The sequence below is a fragment of the Staurois parvus genome, unplaced genomic scaffold, assembly GCF_062004578.1.
Source record: "Staurois parvus isolate SC_StPar_1 unplaced genomic scaffold, SC_StPar_1.0 ptg002421l, whole genome shotgun sequence".
Lineage (NCBI taxonomy): Eukaryota > Metazoa > Chordata > Amphibia > Anura > Ranidae > Staurois > Staurois parvus.
Window position 1 is genome coordinate 1 of NW_028320217.1, and position 17,500 is coordinate 17,500.

The following is a 17,500-nucleotide window of genomic DNA, read 5'->3' on the forward strand; positions in this document are numbered from 1 at the left end:
CCTCCATCCCTCCGCTCTTTTTTCCTCTCCCCTCCGCTCTTTCTTCCTCTCCCCTCCGCTCTTTCTTCCTCTCCCCTATCTCCGCTCCCCCCCCCCCCCCCTCTCCTTCCTCCCCCCCCCCCCCCACTCCCCCCCCCCCCCCCTCCACTCCTTCCTCCCCTCCTCCTCTCTCCTGAGGCGGACTATAGATTATGGGATGTGTAGTGTGCATAGAGCAGTGTACATGACCGAACCTAATGTCTGTGTGTTGAGTGTGTGCTGACCGTGCATTTCCAGCACAGGGATCCAAATGTCAGAGACAGCTCTCATTCCACACTAACAATCGATAACCAGCGGGATTGGCTCCTGGTCATATAACCAATCACAGTGATCCCTGATCCTTCCCGCACCTCGGGCATACAGATCCTTATATAGGGTCTTGGCGGGAAAATAATTGTTGCTGCAGAGCGCCTGCTGTGAGTCTAAATGCAAAGACCTGAATCCCCTTCAAGGCTCTCCATCTCTTTCAGGTTGTACGCAAGATCCCGGAGCCCCTCGTCATTGAGTAAGTCCCCTTCATATATACATCATATTTTAAAAAATTGTATATATTGTAGTAGGCTTTTATTTTTTCTCCTAATGAGGACCTAGCCCCACCTAGGACCTAATATTTTTCATGTTAGGTACTTCCCCTGACATTGAAAAAATGATCAGCGCAAACACGAACACCAAGTACCCAAAAAAGTCCATAAAGTCCAATAAATTATAATGTAATATAAGTGGATTAAAGTAAGAAGGTCCGTAGCCAGGGGCGGACTGACAACTCATGGGGCCCCCAGGCAATAGGGGATCATGGGGCCCCTGTGTCCTTGCCCACACTCAAAAAAGCCTATGAAAAAGGTACCAGGGGCATCTCATGGGGCCCTCTACTGACCCCGGGCCCTCAGGCAGTGCCCGAGTTTCCAAATGGTCAGTCCACCCCTGTCCGTAGGGCACTTTGGGCAGGCTTCATATAGTGCTGTAGCAGGACTCTGTAATAACAGGAAAAAAGAAGCGCCTCTAAGTGCAGCAGAACCACTTTAATAATTCACAAGTGTAGGAAACACTGACATGTGGAAGAGGTAAGACATGCATGTATGCGATAAGTGTCCAGTATGAGGAACGGCTGTATGCAAGTGTCTGACGTCTGCGCCCAGAACAAGCGGGGTGACAGGAGAAAGACGGAGGAGAAAGCCGTCCGGCATGTACGTTCTCCCTAAGATGGCATCTGGAACGCACGCTGAGGCGCAACGTTGGCGTGATGACGTCAGAGACTAGCGTTCATTGCAACACGTTTTTAAAGCATGCTCTGGCCTCTTGGTGGAAGCGTGCTCCTTTATCAAGACAGCTTGAATGCTGGTCTCTGACGTCATCACGCCAACACCGATTTTAGGAACGCACGCTGAGGCGCAACGTCGGCGTGATGACGTCGGAGACTAGCGTTCATTGCAACACGTTTCAAAGCATGCTCTGGCCTCTAATGGTGGAAGCGTGCTCCTTTATCAAACTTGAATGCTGGTCTCTGACGTCATCACGCCAACACCGATTTCACGCCTCAGCATGCGTTCCAGATGCCATCTTAGGGAGAACGTACATGCCGGCTGGCTTTCTCCTCCGTCTTCCTCCTGTCACCACGCTTGTTCTGGGCGCAGACGCGGATGTCAGACACTTGCATACAGCCGTTCCTCATACTGGATACTTATCGCATACATGCTTGTTTTACCTCTTCCACATGTCAGTGTTTTCTACATTTGTGAATTATTAAAGTGGTTCTGCTGCACTTAGAGGCGCTTCTTTTTTCCTTTTACTTCCCCTGACATTGCCTTCATCTCTTCAGAAGGCAGAACCTTCTTTGTTCAGGTGTCATCCAGAGTCACCATCTACTTCCTGGACTGAGATGCTGTCACAGAGATGACACAGTCGTGTAAATCCTGGAGCCTGTGCAGTTCAGAAAAATGTCTGACACAGATCAGACCCTTCTGCAGCCTCTCACCTGGTGACTTGCAGCACAGTTGCAGTGTTGAAGTCTGATCGCTGGGAGAGAAGACTAGGGAAATGCTGACTCTTACAGCAGACTGATGACATATCAGCGCATTACATAGACAGTCCTGAGAACTCATGGCTATACTGTGGGTGTAGGATTGTAACTTTTTTTTTTTTTTTTTAATGGTGGAACTGGATGGATTTTTGTTTTTTTTTCAGCCAGACTAACTATATGTAACATTGCATAACCTTTCTCCCATCACTAAAGGAAGATGCAACATATTTATTTATTTTATTTATTTCAGGTACTTATATAGTGCTGTCAATGTACACAGCGCTTTAAACATATATATTGTACATTCCCATCAGTCCCTAACCCTCAAGGGGTGTACAATCTAAGGTCCCTAACTCACATTCATACATACACATGCTAGGAACAATTTAGACAGGAGCCAATTAACCTACCAGCATGTCTGTGGAGTGTGGAAGGAAACCGGAGTACCAGGAGGAAACCCACGCATGCACAGGGAGAACATGCAAACTCCGGGCAGGTGGTGCCATGGCTGGGATTCAAACCAACGACCCCAGTACTGCCAGGCGGAAGTGCTAACCATTTAGCCACTGTGCTGCCCATTCACCACATTGGGATCTGTTAACATTTAAATGATCAGTTTTGGGTGGACTGGTCCGTATTGATTGAAGAGTGCTGGAGCCACTTAGTCCTCTAATTTGTGTCTTTTTGTGTCCACAGTAAGCCCGGTACATATGAAATCAGCACGTCAGCCTCTGGAGTGTCCAAGTAAGACAGATCTTCATTATTGCAGAAGATGTTAAAAAATATTCCAGTGCTGAGCCCTCCTTGTGGAAATGCGAGGCTCCTCTGCTGTCATCCTCAGCCTCAGTAGTAGCTTCTCAATAGCTGGCACAAGGCAGGGAGCTGGGCAAGGATGGTCCTCGTGGTGGCTTATCTTGGGGTGAATAATGGCGATCTGATCTTTCTGAATGATTAATCCCCCAAAAGCGGCCATGTCTTAGATTGTAAGCTCCAAGGATCAGGGCCCTCCTAACCCTCTTGTATTGAACTGTGTCGTTGCTGTATTGTCTCCCGTTATATTGTAAAGTGCTGAGCAAACTGTTGGCGCCATATAAATCCTGTATTATTATTATTATTATACAGGATTTATATATTATTATTATTATTATTATTATACAAGATTTATATATTATTATTATTATACAGGATTTATATATTATTATTATACAGGATTTATATATTATTATTATTATTATACCGGATTTATATATTATTAATATTATACCGGATTTATATATTATTAATATTATACCGGATTTATATATTATTATTAATATTATACAGGATTTATATATTATTATTATTATTATACTGGATTTATATATTATTATTATTATTATTATTATACCGGATTTATATATTATTATTATTAATATTATACAGGATTTATATAGCGCCAACAGTTTTTCTCAGCACTTTACAATATAAGGGAGACAATACAGCAACAATACATTTCAGTACAGAAGGAATAGGAGGGCCTGGCTCGTGGAGCTGACAATCTAAAGGAAGGGGGAGGTGATCGCTGCGGGGGATGATCTGGTGGAGGTGATTCAAGTACAGTTCTTAGGTGGAGGTGGGGTAGGCTTCCCTGAAGAAGTGAGTTTTCAAAGATCGCCTAAAGGCAGACAGGGTGGGGGCTGACCGGACACTGTGGTAGGGAGTTCCAGAGGATGGAAGAGGCTCTGGAGAAGTCCTAGAGGTGAGCGTGGGAGGAGGTGATGAGGGAGCTAGAGAGGAAGATATCATGGGAGGAGCGGAGTGGGCGATTTGGCCGGTATCTGTGAATGAGGTCGGTGATTTAGCTGGGGGCAGTGTTGTGGATGGCTTTGTAAGCTGTGGTTAGTATTTTGAATTTTATACGTTGGGTTAGGGCAGTGTTTCTCAACTCCAGTCCTCATGGACCCCCAACAGGTCATGTTTTCAGGATTTCCCTCAGATGAAACAGCTGCGGTAATTACTAAGGCAGTGAAACTGATCAAATCACCTGGGCAAAATAATAGAAATCCTGAAAACATGACCTGTTGGGGGTCCACGAGGACTGGAGTTGAGAAACACTGGGTTAGTGGAAGCCAGTGGAGGGATTGGCAGAGAGGGGCAGCAGTCGCCGATCGGTTGGTAAGGTGTAGGAGTCTAGCAGCATAATAATATGTTGGTCCGTTATCTCTGGGCATATTGAGTAAGTAAGTAAGATAGCCGGATGCACAAAACAAGCTCGCAGAATGGAGGGAAGAAAAAAAAAAAAAAGCAATCCAAATGTATAGGAAACTACATGAGAGAGATCCTTAGGTTGCCACTACCTTTAAGAATTCAAGGTGGTCCTTTGGCTTCAATACTGTCAGTCAGTGGCCCAGAGCAAGTATGCAGGTCAGTCTGACTTTGCTTGCGGCATACTTGTTCTGGGTCAGCAATTCAGAAAATGATAAAGTCAGAAGACCAGCAGATCACTCAGGCTTATTGCTTTTTTAGAAGGAAATTGCAATGGACTGCTGTATATTTTTTTTTTTAGATTAAATGCAAGAACTTTATAACTGTATAAATACTGTATAATAATAATAACTGGCTGGGTATTACCTGTTAAAGTGAATTTATAACTAATGTTCTAGCAGTCTATCTAAATACTCCTTGCCCTTTCGCAGGCTAAGGCTTTTCCCCTCATTTATTGAGCCCAGAGAGGCAGAATGGATGTTTGAACAGCTACATCGGGAAATCCAGTGGAGGCAGAAAACCAATGTGGGGCCAGGTAAGTTCACACAGGTGCTATACTGAAATTATCCAGCAGAGGGAGACAGAGTCTGTTCTATTCTCTCATTGTCTACACTACTCTTCCAGTGGCAGTTAAAGGAGAAGTATAGCTAAAGCTCTTTTGGCTGTACTTCTATGGATCACAGCAGTGCAGTTCATCCTGCACTCCTGTGACCCATTTTCAGGCAACAGCGGGCTGAAGTCCGCTGTCGGCTGACATCACAGAGCTGGTCAAGGCCCTGAAAATTTTAAGAATCAAATTTCGTCATAAATTTAGGCCAAAATTTATTCTGCGACACGACTTTGCTAAAAAAAAAATCCCAATACGTGTAAATTAATTGGTTTACATGAAAGTTATAGCGTTTACAGATGGCTGTAAAGATCCTTGAATTTTTGTTTATTTTTTTATACTACTAATAGCGGCGATCAGCGACTTATAGCGGGACTGTGGGACTGCGGCAGGCATTCTGACTAACTGCCACTGACAGCTAATAAAAAACACTGACACTGTACTAATGACACTGGGTGGGGACTAACTGCCACTGACATCCCCAGTGACGCCAATACAGTGATCAGTGCTAATAAAAAGCACTGACACTGTACTAATGGCACTGGGCAGGAAGGGGTTAACATCTGGGGCGATCAAAGGGTTAACTGTGTGTGTTTTGCTAGGGAGACATGCTGAGCAGAGAGAAACAAAGCAGCATGTCCTTGCTGACAGGAGAGAGATCCGTGTTGTTTACGCACAGGTCTCTCCCCTGAAAGCTTTCTCCGACGATTGCCGAGTGCCGGCTAGGAATCGCCGTCCAGGACCCCGTGATTGACATCTCTAGCCAACAATAGCAATGCAGGTAGGGCGGTGTGCGTGCTCCCCCTACCCAGAAATGCAAATCGTGTGTGTGTGTGTGTGTGTGTGTATATATATATATGTGTGTGTGTGTGTGTATATGTATGTGTGTATATGTATGTGTGTATATATATATATATATATATATATATATATATATATATATATATATATATATACATACACACACATACTGATTGGCTCCCATGCTGCACCAGATTCTGAGTGCTCCAGGTTTAGTAAATCTCCCCCAATGTATTTTGTCCAGTCTGTGTCTCTAGTAATGGAGGAACATTGAGCCCAGGTGCTGGGACTTGTAGTAGCCCATCCTCTAGGTTGGTGATGTAGAAGAAAGATTTTCAGCCTGTGACAGGATTTGTCTTCTGACAGATGGACCTTACCAGGAGCCCCGGCTTACCTGCTGGTACGGAGAGCTGCCTTATACCTACTCGCGCTCTACGATGCAGGCCAATCCCCATGTGAGTATACAAGGCTTCTGTTTCCTCTGATGTCCAAAATGCAAACATAATGAGAAAAACTGATATCAGAGCCTGGATCGAGGATACAAGTATGTGCCCTGGCTATCCTCCAGGTGTATGGGTGTTATGTGCCAGGGCTATCCTCCAGGTGTATGGGTGTTATGTGCCAGGGCTATCCTCCAGGTTTATGGGTGTTATGTGCCCTGGCTATCCTCCAGGTGTATGGGTGTTATGTGCCAGGGCTATCCTCCAGGTTTATGGGTGTTATGTGCCCTGGCTATCCTCCAGGTTTATGGGTGTTATGTGCCCTGGCTATCCTCCAGGTGTATGGGTGTTATGTGCCCTGGCTATCCTCCAGGTGTATGGGTGTTATGTGCCCTGGCTATCCTCCAGGTGTATGGGTGTTATGTGCCCTGGCTATCCTCCAGGTGTATGGGTGTTATGTGCCAGGGCTATCCTCCAGGTGTATGGGTGTTATGTGCCAGGGCTATCCTCCAGGTTTATGGGTGTTATGTGCCCTGGCTATCCTCCAGGTGTATGGGTGTTATGTGCCCTGGCTATCCTCCAGGTGTATGGGTGTTATGTGCCCTGGCTATCCTCCAGGTGTATGGGTGTTATGTGCCAGGGCTATCCTCCAGGTGTATGGGTGTTATGTGCCAGGGCTATCCTCCAGGTTTATGGTTGTTATGTGCCAGGGCTGTCCTCCAGGTTTATGGGTGTTATGTGCCCTGGCTATCCTCCAGGTGTATGGGTGTTATGTACCCTGGCTATCCTCCAGATTTATGGTTGTTATGTGCCCTGGCTATCCTCCAGGTGTATGTGTGTTATGGGCCATGGCTATCCTCCAGGTGTATGGGTGTTATGGGCCATGGCTATCCTCCAGGTGTATGGGTGTTATGTGCCCTGGCTATCCTCCAGATTTATGGTTGTTATGTGCCCTGGCTATCCTCCAGATTTATGGTTGTTATGTGCCCTGGCTATCCTCCAGATTTATGGTTGTTATGTGCCCTGGCTATCCTCCAGGTGTATGGGTATTAATGTGCCATGGCTATCCTCCAGGTGTATGGGTGTTATGTGCTATGGCTATCCTCCAGGTGTATGTGTGTTATGTCCAGGGCTATCCTCCAGGTGTATGGGTGTTATGTGCCCTGGCTATCCTCCAGGTGTATGTGTGTTATGGGCCATGGCTATCCTCCAGGTGTATGGGTGTTATGGGCCATGGCTATCCTCCAGGTGTATGGGTGTTATGGGCCAGGGCTATCCTCCACTTCTCAATTTAAAGTGGTTGTAAATCCTTCTGTATACCCAGTGAAGTGACTATCCTCAGGTGAGACACAGAGCTGGAACAAAACCTTCTTCATAAGTTGTACCTGTTTATCTGCTGCCTTTTCTTATCCACTGCAGTTCAAAGTGTACAGTTCACACAACAATTCTGAGCTTCAGAAAACGGGGGTGGGGATCTGATGTCACACACTGCAAAGCATAGAGCTGAGTGTAATCTGAGACCGGAGTCTCATAAGGAAACATACACAACTGAAGCTGTCAATCACCTGCTGTGTGCTGCTGGGGAGGTGGAGCATCTCCTGGGATTGTTGGTTTTGGCATGAACTGCCAGAAGTGACTCATGAAGACAGCAGAGGAATGACAGAGCAGACAGAAAATCACACTAGGTGCATTGGGTGGAGGCAAGTACACACTATAGAAGGATATGGTTTGTTCATTTTTATATCAGAGATTTACAATCACTTTAATGCTGATGTTTAATCTGATTTATATTTTGCATTCCCAGGTTGGCCAATCAGTGATCACATGAAGAGTAGTAAACAAGATGTCACTTCCTGACATCATTGCTTACTACTTGTGAAATCTGTGAATGATCATAGAAGTCACATGCTACAGGGCTATTCACAACAGCCTGTACCATGTGACAAACTGTGACCAATCACAGCTCTCACAGTATTTCTCAATGGCTGCAGGAATGCAGCCAGAGAGAAGTAGAAATTATTGCTTTTACAGCCTTTATGGGTGTAAAAGCAATCCGTGTAAAAAAAGAAAAAAAAAATCATCACCCCCCAGAAGTAGTACAGTGTCACTATGGTGACGCTGTACTGCTAGGGTGACAGTATGTTTAAAGAAAAAAACATAAATAATAATATAAAAAAATAAATACAAATGTAAAAAAAAGTGAAAAATTATCATTTTTGGTTATAAACTAATTTTGGTGTTTTTTTTTTAATACTAACAATATAGCTGAATACATTTTGGCCAAGATTTATGAAGAAAGATTATTTATTTGCAAACTTTTATAAGAAAAACACTTTTTTTTTGTAAAATTTTTGGACTTTTTCAAAATAAAAGTCCCAGTGGTGAATAAATACCACCAAACTAAAGTTTTATCTGTCTCAAAAAAAATGCTAAAAAATTCATATGGGTACAGTGTTGCATGACCGCGCAATTGCCATTCAAAGTGTGACAGCTGAAAATTGGCCTGGACAGGAAGGGGATGAAAGTGTCCGGACTGGAAGGGGTTAAAGTAAAGAGAGAATTCTTGCTCGTTCTTTGCTGGTTGGACCCGACTGATCTGTCCCGTGTCTGCAGTGGCATCCTCTGCTCACCATGCTGAAGGACCGCATCGAGGAGGTGACCGCATTCAGCTTCAACTCCCTGCTCTGCAACCTCTACAGACACGACAAGGACAGCATAGACTGGCACAGCGATGATGAACCCGACCTCGGCAGGAATCCCATCATCGCCTCATTAAGCTTCGGAGAGACCCGGGTGTTCCAGATGAGGAAGAAACCCCCACCGGTAAGATGGCCATGTGACTAGTGCGCATAGTGTGATTGGTCAAAGACTGAGGAACCCCAGAAGTGGTCCCAGGCAGTGCAGCCCCCCCCCCCCCCTTTCCTTGGGGTGTGACGTCACTGCTGAAGTTCCCACGCTGTCATACCTTTTTGACACTTAAGCTGGCCATACACGTATAGATTTTTGTCTCAAGAATATTCGGTTGATTTTCTAATCTTTAGTGGGGGTCAAATCGATGTTTGTTTTTGACCGCAGCGACAGGAAAATTCGAACAGGCAGGAAGGATGAAACGAATTTTCAGGCAGTATATGTGGTGATCATTTAGAAATTATATTCTTCTTAACCCCTTGAAGCCAACGTCACGCAAATATGCGGCCTCACGGAACTGGGCTTTTTGTCCATGGGGGCCGCATATATGCGTACCTGTCTTTGTGCTGGGAGCACGCCGCACTGCGCACTCCCAGCACCGAGACCGCTGTGTCACTGAGATCCCCAGGTCCCGTTCTAACGATCGGGACCCAGGACTCCCGATTCCGGGTCACATGATCGCTGTGATAGCCTCTGATTGGCTATCAGAGTGATCAGTCACTGTGCAGCCCGGCCCCCTTGTTTTTTTTTTCTCCCTATGAATGGAGAAGAGAGATACATTGTATCTCTCTAACTCCTGGCATAGAGAGAGAAAAAAAAGTTTGTAAAAAAAAATAAAAAATATATACATACATACATACCTAGATCAAAGTTTGATCTAGTTCAGTGCCAGGGTGTTTGGGTCAAGATCAGGGTCAAAGGTCAGGATTTAATGAAAAAAAAATTGGTGTCAGTGTGTTTTAGGTAAAAAAAAAAAGACAAAAACAAAATGCGCACTATTGTTTCTGGGCTGTACTACGGGTACAAACAACAAATAACACACATATATGGTATCGCTGCGACCGCCAAGAGTTGGAGAATTTATTTTGGGTTGTTCTTTGGTGGTAGGTTAGGGTCGTAACAAGAAACACACAGCTAAATAAAAACTTTTTTTTTTACTATTTTGGGCCAGTTTTCTTTTGATAATAAAAAAAAAATCAGGAGATATCCATTACCATTTACCACCAATGAAAGCCCAATTTTGTCCTGAAAAAAACACGGTATAATCCACCTGGATGTACAAAGTAGTTGTGGTGATCTGGACGGTTTTACTATCACAACGTTGCAGAATTGTGCTTAGGCATTTACATTTGTTTTACCCTCAGGCGTGAAGGGGTTAAACTCGAATGTCAGAAGCAAAAGACAATTTTCGAACGACATTCGTCCATTCACGGAATGTTCAAGGAATTTTTTCGTATGACCTTTGTGCGAATATTCTCATCCAAAAATCTTTCTTTGTTTTGCTTTTTCAAGTGATCTTTCATACCCCTCCCACCACCAACACCCACCACCTCCACCCTCCCACCACCACCAACACCAGCACCCACCCACCACCACCTCCACCAACACTAGCACCCACCCACCACCACCCTCCCACCACCACCTCCACCCTCCTACCAACACTAGCACCCACCCACCACCACCCTCCCACCACCACCTCCACCCTCCTACCAACACTAGCACCCACCCACCACCACCCTCCCACCACCACCTCCACCCTCCTACCATCACCAGCACCCACCCACCACCTCCACCCTCCTACCGCCACCACCCTCCCACCACCACCACCCTCCCAGCACGAACACCAGCACCCAACCACCGCCACCACCCTCCCACCACCACCAACCTCCCACCAACACCAGCACCGTCCCATAACCCACCAACACCACCCTCCCACCACCACCCACCAACACCACCACCCTCCCACCAACACCAGCACCCTCCCACCATCACCACCCACCAACCCCACCCATACCACCACCCACCCACCACCACCCTCCCACCACCAACACCAGCACCCACCCACCACCACCTCCACCCCCACCCTCCTACCACCACCACCCTCCTACCACCACCAACACCAGCACCCTCCCACCACCACCAGCACCCTCCCACCACCACCAGCACCCACCCACCACCACCAGCACCCACCCACCACCACCACCCTCCCACCTCCACCCTCCTACTGCCACCACCCTCCCACCACCACCACCCTCCCAGCACGATACCAGCACCCAACCACCACCACCACCCTCCCACCAACACCAGCACCCTCCCATAACCCACCAACACCACCCTCCCACCACCACCCACCAACACCACCAGCACCCACCCACCACCACCACCCTCCCACCTCCACCCTCCTACCGCCACCACCCTCCCACCACCACCACTCTCACATCAACACCACCACCCTCCACCCACCACTACCCTCCATCCACCGCCCCCGTCCACCCACCACCACCCTCCCACCACCACCACCCTCCCACCAACACCCTCCCATAACCCACCAACACCACCCACCACCACCACCCTACCAACACCACCACCCACCCACCAGCACCCTCCCACCAACACCACCACCACCCTCCCACCAACACCAGCACCCTCCCACCACCCACCAACCCCACCCATACCACCACCCACCCACCACCACCCTCCTACCTCCACCACCACCCTCCTACCACCACTACCACCACCCACCAACACCACCACCCTCCACCCACTACCCTCCCACCACCCTCCTACCACCACCAACCTCCCACTACCACCACTCTCACATCAACACCACCACCCTCCACCCACCACCCACCACCGTCCTCCATCCACCGCCCCCGTCCTCCCACCACCAACGCCACCACCCTCCACCCACTAAACCACCACCCTCCCACCGCCACCATTCTCCACCCACCAACCCCATCCACCCACCGCCACCACCCTACCTATATACAGCGCATTAATAGTAAACGCGGCTAACCGCGTTTATAAGCGTTTGGGTTTGGAACATTTTTTTAACTCTTCCATTTCAAGATGCTGTCCAGAGCCTTTTTTCATCATGAAAAATGCATGCAAAGCATTTTCCTGGTACTCAAATGGTACACCATACTTTGAGGTTTTGCATGAAAGAAAATATGTTAGATACTGCTGCAATAATTTCTGCACAGAAACATCCAAACACCACAAAAAGAAGAAAAAAAAAAAAAGCTAATCTCAACACATACTGCTCTCTCTGCTTCTGCTCACTCTATTTCTCACAAAATATCTGAAATAGTACATTTTTTACTATTTTTCAGTGCTTTCTGGGCATTTTGGAAGGTCTCCTGAGGTTATCTTTAAGAAACGATTCTAAACGCAAACGCTCATAAACACGGTACGCAAACGCAGCTAAACAGACGGTTTTTTTACCTATGTTTTCCAGCAGTCAGTTTCCATCGTTCAGAAGTGTCCCGTGTACATGGAGCCTAATGCTGACCTATACTGGGGACTATTGCAGTTCCGGTGCAGTTCCGGTGTGCCTGTGGTTGGCAATCAAAGGAAGTAGTCACTGATGTATTATCCTATAATCTTACATAATCATCATTGTCATTCTGTAATTGTGCGCAGTTTATGTAACAGATGGCTCCCCCCCCCCATAGGATGGCGGTGGGCCCCCCCGCTGAGACCTGACATTAATGTAATAATGTAAATTGAGCCCCGTGGGAGGTGTAATGGCATCAGAACGGCGGCGTGTCTCCCAATTCCCGTCTGCGCACAAGTCACAACGGACTCCCACACATCCCGGGAGAAGGGTGACAGAGAGACACGAACTGCCACTTGCTGTGCTGCACGGGAGACTGCGCTCTGCGATCTCACAGGCCGGAGATCATCCATCTCTTTAAAGTGAAACTTTCAGTATCTTTACAAGTCTGCAAGAATACATTCCTAATGCAGGCCATACATGGATCGAAGTCCAAACGATTTTTCTTCCAAAAATCTAAAACATCGTGAACTCCAGTTCAGGGACTTTGCCCAGGCTGAGAGGATGGCATCAATCTGCTGCAGGGAGGAGGAAGCATTTCCTTCATCTCCTGCCCTTCCAGTGATCAGACCGTACATTGTAACTTTGTAGCAAGTCACAAGAAGCTGCAGCAAGAACCTCTTCCCCACAACCCTTGCCCAGTGGTCGTGGCAGTCTGTGCTTATCAGAATCTGGAGCCCCCTTTAGTAATAAAAGGGCCCCTAGCTACTGCCCCCCCTCCCCCATGTGAATGAGTAAGAGGTACAAAACCAATCACATTTAAAGTGTTACTAAACCCACAACAGTACAATCAGTCTGTAGATGCAGTAAAGCATGCTTGTTATACTCACTGTGGAACCTAAGGGGTTAATCCTCTGCATTGTGTAAAAAGGCTGTTTGATCCTGTCTTCTCTGATCTCTAGTGAATGCAGGGTCCAGGAGACCAGATATAGTGAATGCAGGGTCCAGGAGACCAGATATAGTGAATGCAGGGTCCAGGAGACCAGATATAGTGAATGCAGGGTCCAGGAGACCAGATATAGTGAATGCAGGGTCCAGGAGACCAGATATAGTGAATGCAGGGTCCAGGAGACCAGATATAGTGAATGCGGGGTCCAGGAGACCAGATATAGTGAATGCGGGGTCCAAGGAGACCGGATATAGTGAATGCAGGGTCCAGGAGACCAGATATAGTGAATGCAGGGTCCAAGGAGACCGGATATAGTGAATGCAGGGTCCAGGAGACCAGATATAGTGAATGCGGGGTCCGGGGAGAGCAGATATAGTGAATGCAGAGTCTGGGAGACCAGATATAGTGAATGCAGGGTTCGGGGAGAACGGATATAGTGAATGCGGGGTTCGGGGAGAACGGATATAGTGAATGCGGGGTCCGGGGAGAGCGGATATAGTGAATGCGGGGTCCGGGGAGAGCGGATATAGTGAATGCGGGGTCCGGGGAGAGCGGATATAGTGAATGCGGGGTCTGGGGAGAGTGGATTTAGTGAATGCGGGGTCCGGGGAGAGCGGATATAGTGAATGCGGGGTCCGGGGAGAGCGGATATAGTGAATGTGGGGTCCGGGGAGACCGGATATAGTGAATGCAGGGTCCGGGGAGACCAGATATAGTGAATGCAGGGTCCGGGGAGAGTGGATATAGTGAATGCGGGGTCCGGGGAGACCAGATATAGTGAATGCAGGGTCCGGGGAGACCGGATATAGTGAATGCAGGGTCCGGGGAGACCAGATATAGTGAATGCAGGGTCCGGGGAGACCGGATATAGTGAATGCAGGGTCGGGGAGAGCGGATATAGTGAATGCAGGGTCGGGGAGAGCGGATATAGTGCATGCAGGGTCCAAGGAGACTGGATATAGTGAATGCAGGGTCCGGGGTTTAGTAACACTTTAAATATTTTTGTCTCCAGTTCTAGCAGACCATACTGGTTACAGATGGAAGTGGATGGAGAGCTTTAAACGTGGCTCTCCTGTCTAAGTCTTCATTCACACATACAGCCACTGGGGAGCAGTAAAACCAGGCGGCTGAGCCGTGGTTTTATCACCCCCTCAACTGCCCACCTGGACACTAACATACACCTGTACACATTCTGCGGCCACAATGCTGTGCTTCCCAGCCGTGGCAAAACTTAAACCACACATCACTTTCAATTGGGCAGTGACCGCACCAAAAGCAACTGCTGCAGTTCTGTGGGGCTGCACCACAAGCGCGTGCGATGCATGTGATTGTAGTGCGCCAATTATATGGTTAAATCAGGTGCTGGGGAGGCAAAATACCTCCTCCCCACCTGCCTCTGAAGAGCGATCCAAGTGTGGATTGTTTTTCAGAGGGAAATGTGAGTGAGCCCTAGGTGACACAACAGGAAGCAATAGGAGATTTCCCCAATGGGGTCACAGTTGTATAAACCTAGAAATTAAAACACATGTAAACTGCATGGGAAAGGACCGGCACTTTGTACCAACATCTGAATCGGCTGTATGTAGGATTTTATGCTTCCTTATGTATTTCTGTGTATGTGTTGGCAGGAGGAGCGGGGAGATTACACGTATGTGGAACGTATACATGTCCCGCTGGATGGTGGCACCCTTCTGATCATGGAAGGAGCGACACAGTCAGACTGGCAGGTGAGGAGGGACGATTCCTGTAATTACAGCGTCATTATTCTGTCCATTGACCTCCTAAGGCGACAAGAGTTTGCAGGCTCCTCCAATGATGGTGCAAGAGGCAATCCAATCAGATTGGGATGCGACTCTGATGTCCAAAGTCACATGACAAGTCACACAAGTGTGAGTGGATCCTAAAGAAACAACATCTTGCCTTTTTAACCACCTCCTGTCCGGCTGTTGTATATAAACGGCCAGGCGGTGGCAGCGCAGGGAAAGTGTCCGGACTGGAAGGGGGTGAAAGTGTCCGGACTGGAAGGGGGTGAAGTGTCCGGACTGGAAGGGGGTGAAGTGTCCGGACTGGAAGGGGGTGAAAGTGTCCGGACTGGAAAGGGGGTGAAAGTGTCCGGACTGGAAAGGGGGTGAAAGTGTCCGGACTGGAAAGGGGGTGAAAGTGTCCGGACTGGAAAGGGGGTGAAAGTGTCCGGGCTGGAAGGGGGTGAAAGTGTCCGGACTGGAAGGGGGTGAAAGTGTCCAGACTGGAAGGGGGTGAAAGTGTCCGGACTGGAAGGGGGTGAAAGTGTCCGGACTGGGAAGGGTGTGAAAGTGTCCGGACTGGAAGGGGGTGAAAGTGTCCGGACTGGGAAGGGTGTGAAAGTGTCCGGACTGGGAAGGGTGTGAAAGTGTCCGGGCTGAAAGGGGGTGAAAGTTTCCGGACTGGAAGCGGGTGAAAGTGTCCGGACTGGAAGGGGGTGAAAGTGTCCGGACTGGAAGGGGGTGAAAGTGTCCAGACTGGAAGGGGGTGAAAGTGTCCGGACTGGAAGGGGTTAATTATTGTATCTGTGGTTCTCTCTGCCAGCACCGCGTGCCCAAAGAATACCATGACCGGCGACCGCGCATCAACCTGACCTTCCGCACCATGTGCCCGGAGACTAAAGCCTGAACATGAAGGACACGAAACAGAGCCTGGAAACTCCGGGCCGTGCGGAGGATCATCTGTGGAATGATGGGAGCTCCGCAAGATCCCACGTCAGGCGATCGCGGCAAAACCTGACTGATTTTGCGTTTGTTTGCACTGCACATACAGTCAATTAAGTTAAGTTGGTTGGAAATTTTGTTCGTTATAAACTAAGATCAGAAAGATTCGTTAATTAAAGTGTCATTAAAAGAAAACTGACACGTGCTGCAGTCTGTCACTAGCATTAGCGTGGAACTAAACTGTTGAATAAATGGCCTCCCCCCCCCCCCCCCTTCATCTCTGCCGCCATCTTGAAAATTCAAGTAGGTGTGCGCATGCGCTGCCAGAGTCTTCCAGGTATCTAGGACATGATGGAGACCGGTGGTGCCTACGCACACACATGGTGGGAGTTCTGTGCATGCGCTGCCAGATGCCACGCGTGCGCACATATGCCACACCGTTGCGGTTTAGTATTACCTGGCCTCTTGCGATAGGTCGCTGTCCCAGGAGGCAACAGGTCCAGAAACCCAGAAGTAACAAAAGTTACAGTAAACAGTAAAAAAAATAAATTGATTATTCTAGAATATCTGTGCTTGTGAGCTACTATAGTGTATTAAATAAAATGAAAATTATATTTATAGGTTTACTAGTGCTGTGGTTCACTGACACCTTTACACATATTCCTATGACTGTGCGATATTGGCTAATATATAATATTACATTTGTGTCGCGCTCCGCTGTGAATAAATAATTATAATTTTTTTGTAAAAAATCAATATTTAAATACAAGTGAAATTTAATTAACCTTAGTATATTTTTAAGTGCAATATGTGCTCTATTAAAATATATTATTATAAAATATATCAATTTAAGATCCAAATAAATTGATATATTTTATAATAATATTTTTTAATAGAGCACATATTGTACTTAAAAATATACTAAGGTTTATTTAATTTCACATATTATTTTTTTGTAAAATTCAATATTTAAATATAAGTGAAATTAAAAATATTCTAAGATTTATTCAATTTCACTTATTATTTTTTTGTAAAAATCAATATTTAAATATAAGTGAAATTGAATAAATCTTAGAATATTTTTAATTTCACTTATATTTAAATATTGATTTTTACAAAAAAATAATAAGTTAAATTGAATAAATCTTAGAATATTTTTAAGTGCAATATGTGCTCTATTAAAATCTATTATAAAATATATCAATTTATTTGGATCTTCAATTTAAAAATATTCTAAGGTTTATTCAATTTAACTTATATTTAAATATTGATTTTTACAAAAAAATTATAAATTGAATAAACCTTAGAATATTTTTAAGTGCAATATGGGCTCTATTAAAATATATTATTATAAAATATATCAATTGAAGATCCAAATAAATTGATATATTTTATAATAGATTTTAACAAAGCACACATTGCACTTAAAAATATACTAAGGTTTATTCAATTTCACTTGTATTTAAATATTGATTTTTAAAAAAAAAAAATTATTCACAGTGGAGCGCAACACAAATTTTAATATTATACATAAG

At 46.3% G+C, this 17,500-nt stretch overlaps 1 protein-coding gene across 1 annotated transcript; it reads left to right on the forward strand.

Annotated features, from left to right (window-relative positions):
• Positions 1 to 509: 509 nt before the first annotated feature.
• Positions 510 to 16,487, forward strand: LOC149430896 (alpha-ketoglutarate-dependent dioxygenase alkB homolog 3-like; the record flags this gene model as incomplete). The annotated part of the gene is made up of 7 exons (XM_089665940.1): positions 510 to 544; positions 2,753 to 2,800; positions 4,732 to 4,835; positions 6,075 to 6,163; positions 8,762 to 8,971; positions 14,910 to 15,008; positions 15,847 to 16,487. Coding segments are annotated over 7 exons (669 nt in total), but the record flags the coding sequence as incomplete, so codon positions are not given.
• Between the last annotated feature and the right edge of the window lie 1,013 nt (positions 16,488 to 17,500).